The following is a 15,601-nucleotide window of genomic DNA, read 5'->3' on the forward strand; positions in this document are numbered from 1 at the left end:
AGCAATATTAAAATATTTCCTCTAATTAATTCCCTTTTAATGTGCACGAATTTCATGCACCGGGCCACTAGTTTAACTCATAAACTTGTAGAATTGAAAAACATTACCCACATTATATAGATAGACTCAAAACAGTAAAATAATTTGCTTATATTTATATAAGCCTCTTTCTAAGCTGAGGGAGAGAGCAGTGAAAGCTATGACCCATAGACCAAATCTGGGCTGAGACCTGTTTTTATAAATAAAGTTTTGCCTGGAAGACAACCACACTCAATTGCTTACATGTTACCCATGATTGCTTCTTCCCTACAACTGCAGAGTTGAGTATTTGTGACAGAGACCATATGATCCAAAAGCCTAAAATAGTTATTCTCTGGCCCTCACTAAAAATGTGAGTGGAGTGCAAGAAGAACAGGAGGTTGTACTCACTCAGAGAAGTGGTAAAGTAGCAGAGAAATGATGGCTAATAACAAGTTATAATACGTGCCCAAGGGTCTAATTATCTAAAGTTGTGTAAAGAGGATTGAAGAGAGACAATAAACTATGAGGATTTAGATGTCAGATGTGTCATTCATGTGGTTATTAAGAACTCACAGAATGAAAATGGGATTTGAGGTGGGGAGGAAGGTCATGAACTCAATACTAAACTCTTTTACAATGTTAGGGAGAAGTTAATAGCCAAAAAGGAAAGTGGTTATGGGTATTAGCAGAAGAAAAATGATCCTCAAAAAGAGGCAGAATTTTACAGAAGAGGGTGCTAAGGTGAAACCAAAAGTGAGTTCCATTTCATATTCCATATTCCATATTTAGTACCCTCCAGCCCCAGAGTGAACTGATTTTCCCTCAATTTTTTCCAATATGTGATGCTTTTCCTTTAGAGAACATAGCCCGTGAAACTATTTTTTTTTGTTTTAACAGCTTAATTGAGCTATGATAAATCCACCCATTTTAAGTGTATAGTTTACGGACTCAATAAACTTCCCAGTATGAAACCATTTCTAAAATTCCATTTTAGAACATTTCCATCATCCCAAAAAAATCCTTCATGTCCATATGCAGTCCCTCCTCATTCTCATTTCAAACCTCAGGCAACCATTAATCTGCTTTAGCACCTTCACAAAAAATTAATTGATTATAAATGTAAGAGTTGATTTCTGGCTCTGAATTCCATTTTATTGATATAGTCTCTTGTAGAGAGCGCCTGGGAAGGCACATGGGCATTCTTCCTTAATAATTGTCAGCTGAATCCAAGGCGACAGCAGAGCCATGTCTTGGATACACATCTTACCAAAAAGGCAGATGTGTTCTCAGCATTGACTCTTATCTTTGCCCAGGTGTCAGGGAATGGGTTTTGATATGTAAATCCAGTCAAGCACCAGGAATGAATAGGATTTGGGCCTATTCAAGAATGCAAATAATCTCCTTTGTCTTGAATTTTGGTGAAACTTCCTGGTATTTGGTGGTATAAAATAAACCTGCTGCATCGGCTCTGGGTCACTGTCTCTCCATCAGAAGAGGGCAACGGTCCACCCAGTCCCAGCTTTTTCTTTCTATCTCTGTGTCTTGTCTCTTTCTTTTATTTCTCAATCCTCAGCCCCTCTACTCGAAGAACCGGATCATTCTCTTTCCATGCTGGACGTGGAAAAGAGAGACCCCGCTATAGTCTCTCCATAAGATCAATTTGGAGAGAATTATCATTCTAACAATATTAAGTCCTCTGATCCATGGGATATCTTTCCATGTTTAAGGTCTTATTTAGTTACTTACAATAATACTAGAGGCCTGGTGCATGAAATTCATGGGCGGGGGGGGGGCTCTCGCAATCCAGGACCCCTCGGATAGGGTCCCTAGGCCTGGCCGGCAATCAGAGCCTCTCAGGGCTTTCCTTCCCTTGGCTGCTGGCAGCTGGCCCTGCCCCCGCTGCTGCCACTGCTTGCCATTTGTGCAGCACTGATCCCCTACCGCACCATCAGACTCCTCCCTCTGTGGGTGACAGGTGTGAGGTGCGATTGCTTGTCTGGCCTGGGACCCCCTCTGTGGGGCAATCACTGGCTAGCCCTGCACCCACCACAGTGTCACTGGCCAGTGACCTGGGGCTCCCTCTATGGGGCAATTGATCATGGGCCTCCCTCATTGATCGCCCCGCAGAGGGTTGCCTGGGCCTCCCTCTATGGGGTGATTGTGGGACAATGGTGGGGCCCCCAATCAATTGCATCGCACCTGCCTTGGCTGGCCTGGCACCGGTGTGTGTCATAGTGTGGTCATCTGGAAGGTCATCCAGACAGTTGTTCTGCTGTTCAGTCGTTTGGTCAATTTGCATATTATACTTTTATTATTATAGATTTTATAATTTTTAGAATATAAAATTTTTACTTACTTTATTTCATTTATGCCTAAATATTAATTATTTTTATGCTACTATAAGTGGACTTATTTTCTTAATTTCATTTTCAGATTGTTTATTGATAATTATAGAAATACTGCTGATTTTTTGAATATTGATCTTTTACCCTGTAAACTTGCTGAACTCACTTATTTGTTCTAAATGGATTTTTAGTGGATTGCTTGGGATTTTCTATATAGGGCATTGTCACCTGCAAACAGAAATAGTTTTACTTCTCTCTTTCCTATATGAGTGCCTCATTTCCTTTCTTGCCTAATTGTCCTGACCTTGAATCTCCAGTCAAATAACAAAAAGCAGTGGGGGAAACAGATATTCTTGCTTTTTTTCTGATTCTAGGAGAAGCTTTCAGTCTTTTACCACTAAGTATTGTGTTAGTTGTGGGTTTTTATAGATGCCTTTTATCAGTTGAGGAAGTTCCTTTCTATTACTAATACGTTGAGAGTTTCAGTCATGAAGACTATTAAATTTTGTCAAATGCCTTTTTTTAGTATCTATTGAGATGCACATGTGAGTTGTAGCACCTATTGATAAGTTGTAGCACATTCATTTTCATGTGTTAAACTCACTTTGTATTATTAGGATAAATTCAACTTGGTCATAGTATTATGATTAATGGATTTGGTGTGCTTATATTTTATTGAGATTTTTGTGTTTATATTCATGAGACATTGGTCTATAGTTTTCTTGCAGTGTTTTGTCTGGTTTTGTTATCAGAGTAATGCAGGCATCATAGAAAAGGTCTGTTAGATGCATGTATTTTTATAATTGATTGTTATATATTCCTGATGTATTGAATCTTTTATAATTAGAAAATGTTTCTCTTATTTCTAGTGTCTCCTGTTGACAGTATATAGTTGTATTTTTTCCTACTAACCAATCTGGCAAGCTTTGTTTTTTTTAATTTCACAATTAATATTACTATTGAGAGTTACTTTATGAGGATCCAAGATGGCGGCATAGGTAAACACCTAAACTGCTGCCTTGCACAACAATTTCAAAACTACAATTAAAAGACAAAACGTCTATCACCCAGAACCAAGGGAAAGCTGGCAGAGTGGAAGTTCTACAACTAGAAGGAAAGAGAAAAGAGCATTGAGGTGAGCACAGTGCTGAAAAGCTGAGGTACGGAGGCGTGCAATCCGGGCTGGTGGCAGGCGTTGCTTTTTTCAACCCGAAGTGGGACAAGCTCCCGATTACTCTGAAATCCAGTTTCTGGGGAGGTGCGGAGGACCCAAACTCCTATGGGGAGAAGCTGGGCTGTCTGCCATCAGGTTGGAAAGTGAGGGTGGCTTGCTTGCAGAGCTGCGCGCAGGAATAATTGTTTACTGCGCTGGGGCATGGGACTCGGGGACACAGTCGGAGATGCAGAGACGGCTGACATCGCTGTTTGCCACGCCCTAGCCTAGTGACGCCCTGAGACTCCACCCCGCACAATCTACAAACACACCCAAGCTCTGCACAGCAGCTTTTGCATATGAATAGCCTGCCCTATCGCAGCTTAACCTAGCAAACTTGCAGCCCGGATCAGACAGCTCCAAAACCTCCAAACCCCAAGAAAAGAGGAGAAAACTGTAGTTCTCGCTGTAGCTCCTGCTGGGTGGCCTCAGACAGTAGCTGACCTGCACCCCATTGGAGATCCAGAAGCCAGTGTATCTAGTGGTCAGTGTGAGACACCAGATTTCAACTCCTCACATCCATAAGTGACACATTCAAGAGGCAAACTCAGTGAGCACCAAAGCCCCACTGAAACAAGTCCTGCACCATAAGTGTGTCTCCAGCACAACAGTTCTTCCACTATAGACACAGCGGGTTCTCACAGCCAATTGGCCTGGAGGTCAATTCCTCCCAGTGTACCAACAGCAATCAAGGCTTAACTACACCAAGACTTTGCACTCAGCCCACAAAGGGGTGTATCAAGAGCGTCCACCTCAGGTGATTGGGGAGGCTGAGCTACTGGCCCCTATAGGTCACCTACCACACAAAGCCACTCCATCAACACAGGGAAGCAGCAAAATGCGGAGACAAAGAAACATGTCACGAATGAAAGAAATGGAGGAAAGCAAACTACTGGATGACAGAGTTCAAAACCACATTTATAAGGTTACTCAAGAATCTTCTAAAAACCTCTGAGGAACTTAGTGAGACCTTTGAGTATCTTAACGAGAATGCCAAAAAAATGAAAAAGGACCAGTCAGAAATTAAGCATACACTGTCTAAAATAAAGAATATACTGAAACTCAGAGGAAGAAAGATGGCGGCGGAGGTGAAAGGCTGATCTGTTGCCTCGCATGGCAGTTTCGGAAATACAACTGAAACATGGACTGCTGAGGGTGGCGACTGCTGCTCGCGCCTCCCCAGACCGGGCAGCTGCTCCCCTCAGTCAGTACCGCAGCCGGGGCCATGAGCTCGTGGGGGCCGCGGTGGCTGCTGTGGTGGCAGCCGCGGACTCGGCGCAGCGGCTCTCAGTGAAGAAAGAGACCATCTTTCTGCAGGAGGGGCTCACCTGCGCCACCGACCTGGCCGAGCTGTGCACTGAGATCCTCGGGGCCCCGGACGCCGCCAACACCGATTTGGAGGATTCTTAGGAGTTCTCATCTTACATTCAAGTCCTCTAGCCATTTTGACGGAGGAGAATCAAGAGGACGGCTGGGCTAAACAAAGGAACTGCGATCAGGGGCGCGACTGGAGGACGGAGCATCTGCAGCCCAGAACTACAGGAGAGATGGCTGAACGGCAGATTTACAGCTAAGAGGGAAGAGGAAACCAGCGAAATCGGAGGGGACGAGGTGCGGAGGCGCGTGGGTCGGGCTGGTGGCGGGGGAAAGGGGCTTTTGTTCCAAACCTAGGGGAGATTAGCTCTCCATCACCCTGAAATCCAGCTTCTGGGGACCCGCGGGAGACCCAGATGCCTGCGGGGAGAGGCGGGACTCTTGCGGAGGTGCGCCCAGCAATCAGTGTTTGCTGCGATAGAGCGCGGAACGAGGGGACTTAGAAACTTGGAAGGCAGAAGGAGCAGACTCGCAGCCATTGCGGCTCGCCGTACCATGGCCTGTTGGCGCCCTGAGACCCCGCCCCACCCTGGGACCCGTCCCGCCCTGAGACCCGCCCCACCCTGGGACCCGCCCCACACGTTTTGAAGACCCGCCCCGCAAGTCTTGCAGGTGCATCTATGCTCCAAGCAACGGCTTATGCATGTGGGTGGCCTGCCCTCTGGCAGCGGACCAGATAAACTGCTGTTCTAGTCGGACTGCTCCAGGGCCACTCAGACAGGAGGAAGAAACTACAGTTTTTACTGTAATCCTTGCTGAGTGCCTAAGGCAGTAGCTGATCTACACCCCATTGGAGACCCAGAAACGAGGGCATCTAGTGGTCTGTGGGAGATGACACCAGATTTCAACCACATGCATAAGGGACACATACAACAGGCAGATTCAGTGAGCGCCAAAGCCTTGCTGCACCAAGACCCGGCCCATAGGAGAGTCTCCTGCATAGCAACTCTTCCTTTATAGACAAAGAGAGCCCTCCCGGTGGCACCAGCAACAATCAAGACTTAACTATACAAGGGAGGACCGGGATGGAGACATAGGGCGGAGGCCTGGATGTTGCCTGCCACAACAACTTTGAGGCTGCGACGGGAGAGCAGAGCAGACACCACCCAAAACCACCGTAGGGCTGGCTGAGTGGATGCTCTGCAGCTAGAATAAGAGGGGTATGCGGGATGATGCTGATGCAGATGACCCAAGGACCACACTTTGGGAACTGCGGCTCGGGCGACGCAGTGGCGACCTGGAGCGTGCTCGGCGCGGTCCCCCCGGCGGTCTCCGGCTGAGGGGGCGGCTCCACTTGCTGCCGAGCATGGACAGACGGGCCCCTGTGAGACGTGGGGTGGGGGACTCCGCGCTTGCTGGCCTCCGAGTCCTTCAGGAATCTCGGTGCCCCGGGGGCGGCCGGGTGCACATGCTCGGCGACCGGCCGCCGCTGCAGACCCAGGGGCCGGCGCGGCGACGCCGGGCCGGCCCGCCGCCACGCACCGGAGCTTCGCCGAGCAGCCGCCCGACGAGTTCTGCGGCGGCCGTCCTGGAGCTCTGGCAGGATGGCCGGGGGGGTAGCTGGGGGGGGTTGACCGGCGGGAATTGGGACCGGGAGGACGGGGCCCCGCTGGGACCCGGGTGCGGGCGGGGTTGCGCGCCTCGGAGCTCGGGAGTGGTCGCGCGCCTCCGGGTATGGGTGGGGCCTCGCGTCCCTGGGTCTGGGTGGGGCCGCGTGCCCCTGGCTCCAGGTGAGGCCGGATTCCGGGTCCGGGTGAGGCCAAGTGCCCCTGGACCTGGATGACGCTGGGTCCCATGCCCGGGTGAGGCCAAGCGCCCCTGGGTCTGGGAGAGGCCAAGCGCCCCTGGGTCCGGGTGAGACCATGTGTCCCTGGATCCGGGGGAGGCCTCGTGCACCTAGGTCCAGGTGAGGCCACGTGCCCCTGGGCCTGGGAGAGGCCACGCACCCCTGGGTCCGGGCGAGTACATGTGTCCCTGGATCCAGGTGGGGCCTCGTGCACCTAGGCCCGGGTGGGGCCACGTGCCCCTGGGTCTGGGAGAGGCCAAGCGTCCCTGGGTATGGGTGAGACCATGTGTCCCTGGATCTGGGTGAGGCCTCGTACACCTAGGCCCGGGTGAGGCCACGTGCCCCTGGGTCTGGGAGAGGCCAAGCACCCCTGGGTCCGGGCGAGACCATGTGTCCCTGGATCTGGGTTAGGCCTCGTGTACCTAGGCCCGGGTGAGGCCACGTGCCCCTGGGTCTGGGAGAGGCCAAGCATCCCTGGGTCCGGGTGAGGCCAAGTGCCCCTGGACCTGGATGACGCTGGGTCCCGTGCCCGGGTGAGGCCAAGCGCCCCTGGGTCTGGGAGAGGCCAGGCGTCCCTGGATCCGGGTGAGACCATGTGTCCCTGTATCCGGGTGAGGCCTCGTGCACCTAGGCCCGGGTGAGGCCACGTGCCCCTGGGGCTGGGAGAGGCCAAGCGTCCCTGGGTCCGGGTGAGACCATGTGTCCCTGGATCTGGGTGAGGCCTTGTGCACCTAGGCCCGGGTGAGGCCACGTGCCCCTGGGTCTGGAGAGGCCAAGCGCACCTGGGTCCGGATGAGACCATGTGTCCCTGGATCCGGGTGAGGCCTCGTGCACCTAGGTCCAGGTGAGGCCACGTGCCCCTGGGTCTGAGAGAGGCCACGCACCCCTGGGTCCGGGCGAGACCATGTGTCCCTGGATCCGGGTGGGGCCTCGTGCACCTAGGCCCGGGTGAGGCCACGTGCCCCTGGGTCTGGGAGAGGCCAAGCGTCCCTGGGTCCGGGTGAGACCATGTGTCCCTGGATCCGGGTGGGGCCTCGTGCACCTAGGCCCGGGTGAGGCCACGTGCCCCTGGGTCTGGGAGAGCCCAAGCGTCCCTGGGTCCGGGTGAGACCATGTGTCCCTAGATCCGGGTGAGGCCACGTGCCCCTTAGTCCGGGTGAAGCCGTGCCCCTGGGTCCGGCCGAGACCAAACCAGAGGGAGTCGGACCTCCGTTACCACCATTTGTCCACCATCCAGAGCTGAGGGGTCAGTGCTGACATGTACACATAAGGAACTGGTGGACATTGAAAGTGGGTCACAAAAGAACTGTTGGTCCAGAAAGAAACTTACTACAGACTGATCCATCTGCCTGTCAGCATAACTATTATTGCTCGTCTCACATTCAGTTCTCATAAGTATATATCTAGTGACATATGATCTCGCTCATCTAGGGGAAATGATGAACAACATAGACTGAGGAACAAGAACAGAACCAGAAGCAAGGAGGCATCGATCGGACTATCAGGCCTCAGAGGGAGGAAAGGGGAGGGTGGGGGGAGGGGGAGAGTTCAACCAAAGGACTTGTGTGCATGCATATGAGCCTATCCAACGGTTAAGTTCAACAGGGGGTTGGGGCATGCGTGGGGAGGGGTGGGATGGGAATGGGGGGATGAGGACAAATATGTGACACCTTAATCAATAAAGAAATTTAAAAAAAAAAAAGAAAAAAAAGAATATACCGAAACTCAACTGTAGATCAACATACCCCAAGAATCAAACCAAAGATCTGAAATATAAGGAAACAAAATACACCCAACCAGAAAACCAAAAAGAAAAAAGAGTCCAAAAATATGAAGATAGTGTAAGGAGCCTCTGGGACAACTTTAAACGTACCAACATCCGAATTTTTGGGGTGCCAGAAGAAGAGAGAGAGCAAAATACTGAAAACCTATTCGAAGAAATAATGACAGAAAACTTTCCCTACCTGGTGAAAGAAATAGACTTACAAGTTCAGGAAGTGCACAGAACCCCAAACAAGAGGAATCCAAAGAGGACCACACCAAGACACATCATAATTAAAATGCCAAGGGCAAAAGACAAAGAGAGAATCTTGAAAGCAGCAAGAGAAAAACAGTTAGTTACCTACAAGGGAGTACCCATATAACTGTCAGCTGATTTCTCAACAGAAACTATGCAGGCCAGAAGGGAGTGGCAAGAAATATTTAAAGTGATGAACAGCAAAAACCTACAACCAAGATTACTCTACCCAGCAAAGCTATCATTCAGAATTGAAGGTCAGACGAAGAGCTTCACAGACAAGAAAAAGCTAAACGAGTTCATCACCAACAAACCAGGATTACATGAAATGCTGAAGGGTATTCTTTAAGAAGAGGAAGAAGAAGAAAAAGGTAAAGATAAAAATTATGAACAACAAAATGACATCAAATACATACCTACCAACAAGTGAATCTAAAAATCAAGTGAATAAAAAATCTGAAGAACAGAATGGACTGGTGATTATAATAGAATCAGGGACATAGAAAGGGAATGGACTGACAATTCTCAGGGGGAAGGGAGTTTGAGGGGTGCGGGAAAAGATTGGACAAAAATCTTACACCTATGGATGAGGACAGTGGCGGGGAGGTAAGGGCATGGGGTGGGGTGGGGAATCAGGTGGAGGGGAGCTATGGGGGGAAATAAAAGAGGATCACCTGTAATAATCTGAACAATAAAGATTTATTTTTTAAAAAGAGAGTTACTTTATGATTTGTTTTCAATATTTTCCATATCTTTTTGTTTCTTCCCTTTTTACTTCTTTTTTTTTCCCAATTTTTTTATTAAGGTATTATATGTGTACATGTTTTACCATTGCCACCCCCCACCCCACTCCCATATATGCCACCCCTCACCCCCCTACTTCTTTATTTTTTATTAAATGAATATTTTCTAGTATAAATCTTAATTTCTTTAATGATATTTTCACTATTTTCTGAATTTTAAGGGCTGTTCTAGCAAGATATACAGTAGATTCTAATTATTTATGGTAGTTGTGTGGGGGGGGGGGGCCGGGGGGGTTTCTTTCAAATTACTATCTGGGCCACTTACTATCAGCCAGAACTTCTCTTACTGTTTCTTGTAAGTCAGGTTTGTTGGCAATAGATTCTCTTCATTTTCATTATCTGGGAATATCTTTTTGCTGGATTCAAAATTCTGGTCTATGAGTTTCATTGATTTTTTGTTTTTATTTTTCTCTCAGCACTTTGAATGTCATCCTACTGCCTTTCTGCTTCATTGTTTCATAATAAATCAGCTGTTGATCTAACTGTGTTTTCCTTGTGCTTAACTAGTCAATTTTCTATTTTTTATTTTATTTTCACTTTGTCTTTGTCTTTCCAGATAAAGATCTCTAAACTCTTCTCCTTGGGGTGATGTGAGCTTCTAGCATGTGTAGATTATAGCAGTTTTTTTAATCAACTTTCAGAAATTTTTAAGCATTATTTCTTAAAATATTTTTCTACTCTTCTCTTCCTCTCGTTTCCTATGGTTCTTGCATTATGTTCGTTGATGTACTTAAAATTGTACCATATATTGCTGGATCTATTTTTTTTTTCATTATTTTCTATTCTTCAGAATGTATTATCTCTATCAATTTTTCAAATATGCTTATTTGCCCATTCAAACTTAGTTCACTGCTAGTGAACTTTCCTTTTCAGTTATGGTACTTCCATCTTTAGAATTTCCATTTGGTTATTTGTTTCTTCATTTTTTATAATTTCTCTTTTATGAGATATTGTCAGAAAACCTTTCTTTATATCTTTAAGCAGTTTTCTTTCATTCTTTGAACATATTTATAATGCTTAACTACTAGACCTGACGCCTTGTTCTCCCTAAGGTAGTTTCTGGTGCTGTTTTTTTTTTTTTTTTTTTTTTCCTATTTGAGGTGGGGAGGGAGTTTATACTTGTCCATTGTATTTCATGTCTCTTATTTTTTGTTGAAAACTGAATGTTTCAGATAATATATTATAGTAACTCTACACTCTGATCTCCCTCTATGAAGCTTGCTGTTGTTTGCTTTTTGTGTAGTGACTTGGATAGACTATGTTAGTAAAGTCTATTTCTTCTGGATTATGCAGCCTATCATGTTGCTCCTCAGAGAACATAACCATGGATGTTTGCACAATCACCCTGAGATGACTGGTTTTATTAAAGCTTCTTTGACTGTCTCTTATGCTGATCCCTCCATTAAGCTGTCTGCATCTGTTGATATAACATTCAGCCATCAGATGTCAGTAATGGCTGACTTGATGGCTCCAGTTTTGACTGATCCAATTAAAGTGGGCCCCTTTGCAGGGGCAATCCTTGAGACTAGTCTTTTTTCAGAGTGTCCTTAGGCTTGAACTTCTCAAATAAAATTAGTTCCCTTTGGGAAATCTTTGAAGTATTCTGTTCTATATCCTGCCTTTCTCACACATCTGCTATGGTTGCAGAACTGAGGACCAGGACAGTAGCCCACTTTTCTCAGCGTGAGACCCTAACTTTGCACACAGATATTCTCAACTCATCTCTCCCAGCAAGTAAATTGGCATGGGGGTGATGATTATTCTGCCACACCTGGAATAGTAAGGGCAGGGTGGAAAAGTTCTAGACTCAGCCACTCTTGCCTGGATTAGCACTTCTGCAACATGAAGCCAGAAGTGAGAAATGCTGGTGGTTTGGCCTTTCTCAGAGATACCCTCTTCTAGGAGCTGGGGGAAAGGCAGCCCTGTGTTCCTGGTTGTGCCACCAGAGTAGTTTCTGTCATTCTGGTGGGAGGATGGGGGTGAGGAAAGGAAACATTTTTTTTGGCTCAAATGCCATAGATCTTGCTGTTCTTACCAAGATTTAGATTTGTTTTAACATGTTTATTCATTTGCTGTATGCCTTCACAATAACTTCCAGAGACTTTAAAGAATTGTTTGTTTTATAATTTTCACCAGTTATGGTTCTCTCCCTGGGAGGAGGGTCCACATTGCCCCTCACCCTGCCATTATAAGAGCTGTCTCTGGACCGTTACTGTTTTTTAACTCATCCCTGAGCATAGGGCTTTCCTGTGGAGCTCTGAACCAGGTCACTCCTCCAGCTGCCACTCATCATGGCATCTGCCCGTGGAGCTGGGTGTGGTATGGGAGCAGCCCTGAGAGTGTCAGAGATTCCACTCTCCTGATCAAGATTCAGTAGTTTTCCTCAAAAAACAAACAAAAAGAAAACCAACAACACTATTATATTTATTGTATGCATTTGGTTATTTCCAGAGTTCTAAAATGGTTGTTTTTGATAATTTTGTCCAGTTGCTTTGGAAGGAGGGATTTTCCAAGGTTTAATGCTACTGCTCCATAAGTCATGCCTAATAGTCTGACTTTATACTTAGAATATTCATTACAATATGCACTAACTATTGATACGTTGTAAAGAAAACTATAAAGATAAATCATAATTCCTGCCCACCTCCATTTATCGTCCTAGCTTGTTCCTTTTCCCACTTGCCCCCTATGTCAGACCAGGTTCTAAAAATACCCGTGTTCTCATTCACACCTTCATGGATTTGGTCTTCCTCTTCCTTCTCTCTGGAGTAGCCTTCACCCTCTTTTACCCGGTTAATTTCTACCTGTATCAACCAGAGTCCATGCAAAAACAGAATTCATACACTAGATATTTCAAGAGAGAAGTTAAATTAGAGAACAGATGTTGGAGGAATTAAAAAGCCAGAGGGGAGGAACAGTGGGATACCTGAGACTAAGGTATCAGGAGGAAGCCACCACTCCAGAGCTGGGGGAGCACAGGGAAGCATAGGTGGAGGTTTTCAAAACCCTACACTTCAAGGAAGGTCCCAATGAAGTAGGGCTCAGGAAACTTAAAAGAGGGCACTGCTCTGTGGATGCTTACAATCAGAAGAGAGGTCAATGAAAGTAGTTCTTGAAAAGCCCAAAGAAACTAGATGCAACTGCCAGGAAGAAAGGCAGAATACTCGTTTTTCCTGGCAGAATAGAAATCAGAGAGGAAGGAACCGTCCCTTCTTCTTTCAGCCCCGAAGTCCCTTTCTAGTGCCCTTTAATGGCAGACCTAGCAAGGGTCCAGCTGACTCCTGCAAAGTCCCAGCCCCAATGCCACAAAGCAGAATAGAGCTAGTTTGGATTTGCAGGGCAATAGCTTAATAAGCACATTATCCACCTGCCTAGATATACCTCAAATGTCATTTCTAAGAATACCTCCTGGACATCCTTCTCCTGGTCAAGGCTGGAGCCCCTCCTTTGTGTACCCATAGAACACCAACCGCACGTTGATCATAGCACTTACCGTAATGTCTGTTTGCCTCTTTTTGTACATGACCCAAAGTCAAGAGCTGAATCTTTTATTCCTGTGTCCTCTGTGAATTAGATTTCCATGCTGTGTAACTTGGTAATCTACAACAATAAAAATTTACTATCACAGTTTGTGTGTTAAGAATTCAGGAGTGGCTTAGCAGAGTGGTTCTGGTTCAGAGTCTCTCAAAATGTCAGCTAGAGATGCATTGTCACCTGAAGGCTTGACTGGGCTAGAAGATCCCTTTCTAAGGTAGTTCACTCCAATGGCTGTTGTCAGGAAGCTTCATTTCCTCACTATGTGGCTCTCTCCAAAGACTCTTCTAGTGTCCTCATGACATGGCAGCTGCTCCCCCCAAAGCCAGCACTCCAACTGAGAAAGCAAGCAAGAAACCATAATGTTTTTTTTATGATCTAATCACACACTTCCACCACATTATATTTGCTACAAGCAAGTCCCACTCCAGAGGAGGATCAAAAAATGTGTGGACTTAGTTTAAATGCACACCCTGCCTAGCACAGTGACTGACATGTAGCATGTTTTAATGAATGACCTCCAACTGAATGAACACTTAGAAGTCTATTATTTCAGAATTATGCTTTAAATCAGTGTTCTAGGAAAAAACTTGTCTAGTCATTAATCATAACCAGGTTAATAAGAAATACATTTTTTTATATTCATTCTGCACTGTTCCTCAACCTCTTGACTTGTTAAATGAAAAGAACTAATTTAAAAAACCAGAAAGATTCCTTAAGTTCTAGAAGAGGAAAGCCAGCTCCATAGCTCTCTGTCAGTCAGGATCTGGATCCTCATGAAAATAGCTGTAGATACTTAAGTAACTCACTGGACCACATAGTTATCATAGCACAGGCAGAACAGCAACTAGCACACAGTAGGTGCTCAATAAAATTTTGTTGAATGAGTAGTGTTTTGTACTGAATGTATCTCCCCAAAATTCACATGTTGAAATTCTAACGCTCAATGTGATGGCATTAGGAGAGGAGGTCTTTGGGGGGTGATTAGGTCATGAAAGTAGAGCCTCGTGAATGGGATTAGTGTCCCTGTGAAAGGAACCCTTGAGAGCTCTCTGCCAATTTTCTGCATGTGAGGACACAGCAAAAAGTCAGCATCTGCCACCCAGAAGAGGGCTCTCACCGGAACCCAACCATGCTGGCACGCTGACATCTGACTCCCAGCCTCCAGAACCGTGAGAAATAAATATAAGTTGTTTATAAGTTACCCAGTCTGTTGTAATTTGTTATTCGTAGTCCAAACAGACTATAAAAATGGGCACATCCTTTAGAAATGGGGAGCTTAGGTGTTCTTATAATGTTCGAGCCTGTGTCTGTGTTTCTGAAGCATGTGTGTTTTTGTGATAGTCTCAGCCTATCAATAACCCAAGTGTGGTTGGACCAGCCTTTGTGGATATTGCTATGATTACAAGACACTCCACAATAACCATCAGGAAACTTTAAAAAAATAAAGATTTATTACTGCAGGACCTGGAACTCACACAGCCCACCTGGGGCCCCACAGCAAAGTCACAATAGAGTGGGCCTCGACTTCTGCTTTTATTGAATCGAGAGTGGGGGACTAGGGTTTCTCAGGATCCCTCTTTATTGGTGATTTTAAAACATAAGAATGTGAATTTAAAACAGGGGGGAAAGAAAAAAAATGGGTGACTCAAATGGTCAGTTACCAAAATCGACTGAAATCTCTAAACAAAGGTGCTTCGGTGAGGGGCAGTGGCCTTGGTCTTTAGCCAGTTACATGGCTGGGAATGTGATTTCTCAAGACAGCATCTTTCAAGGGGACAGCAATCAAAGCTCAAGCCAGGCACTTGTATGGAAAATGAGAAAAACTATCATGGTTTACACTGCAGGATGTGTGCATGTGAAAAGGGTGTGGATGTGTGTAGGGTGTGTTCTGTGTGTATTATATAGAGGTGTGCATCCTGTGAATGAAGTCTGGTGTTTGTTTTTCCTTTAGTATTTCTATCCATCATGACTGAGCAAGAATTCAGTTCAAACAGAGACTCTAACTACAAGGAAAACACAAATACACTAAAAAAAAAAATTCCAAGAGGGGCTGATATTCTAGTAAATATGTTTGCCACATGCATAAACTAGCAACCTAATGTGAGACTTGGGTCATTAACAGCTCTTTAAAAAATATTTGGTGAAATTATGCCTGATTTCAGATCAAGAAACTGAAGATTAAAGTGGTTATATGATTTACTAAAGACTATCTACACTAATAAAAGAGAAACATGCAAATAAACCATCACTCCGCTATACCCACAAGCCATGCCCACCAGCCAATCAGGAGCGAGTATGCAAATTAACCCAACCAAGATGGCGGCCAGCCACAGAGCTGGAGCAAGCCGGAGGCTTGGGTTGCCCTGGCAATGGAGGAAGCCAAGCTTCCTGCCCGCCCTGGCCGGCCCTGGCCTCCACTCAAGGCTACAAAGTTTCAATTATAGAAGATAAATAAATCCCAACAAAAATGGTGGTGGCCACGGAGCTGGAGCTGAGCAGGAGGCT

The 15,601-nt window shown here is 46.1% G+C and overlaps 1 protein-coding gene across 1 annotated transcript in view; it reads right to left on the reverse strand.

Moving 5' to 3' along the window:
• The window catches only part of NXPE2 (neurexophilin and PC-esterase domain family member 2), a 35,854-nt gene extending 22,772 nt beyond the window's left edge, over window positions 1-13,082 (reverse strand). Inside the window, 2 exon segments of the mRNA XM_054724974.1 lie at window positions 12,273-12,363; window positions 13,053-13,082. Of these exon segments, the coding sequence (XP_054580949.1) occupies window positions 12,273-12,363; window positions 13,053-13,082 (121 nt within the window).
• Between the last annotated feature and the right edge of the window lie 2,519 nt (window positions 13,083-15,601).

This window comes from Eptesicus fuscus, chromosome 13 (genome assembly GCF_027574615.1).
Source record: "Eptesicus fuscus isolate TK198812 chromosome 13, DD_ASM_mEF_20220401, whole genome shotgun sequence".
NCBI lineage: Eukaryota > Metazoa > Chordata > Mammalia > Chiroptera > Vespertilionidae > Eptesicus > Eptesicus fuscus.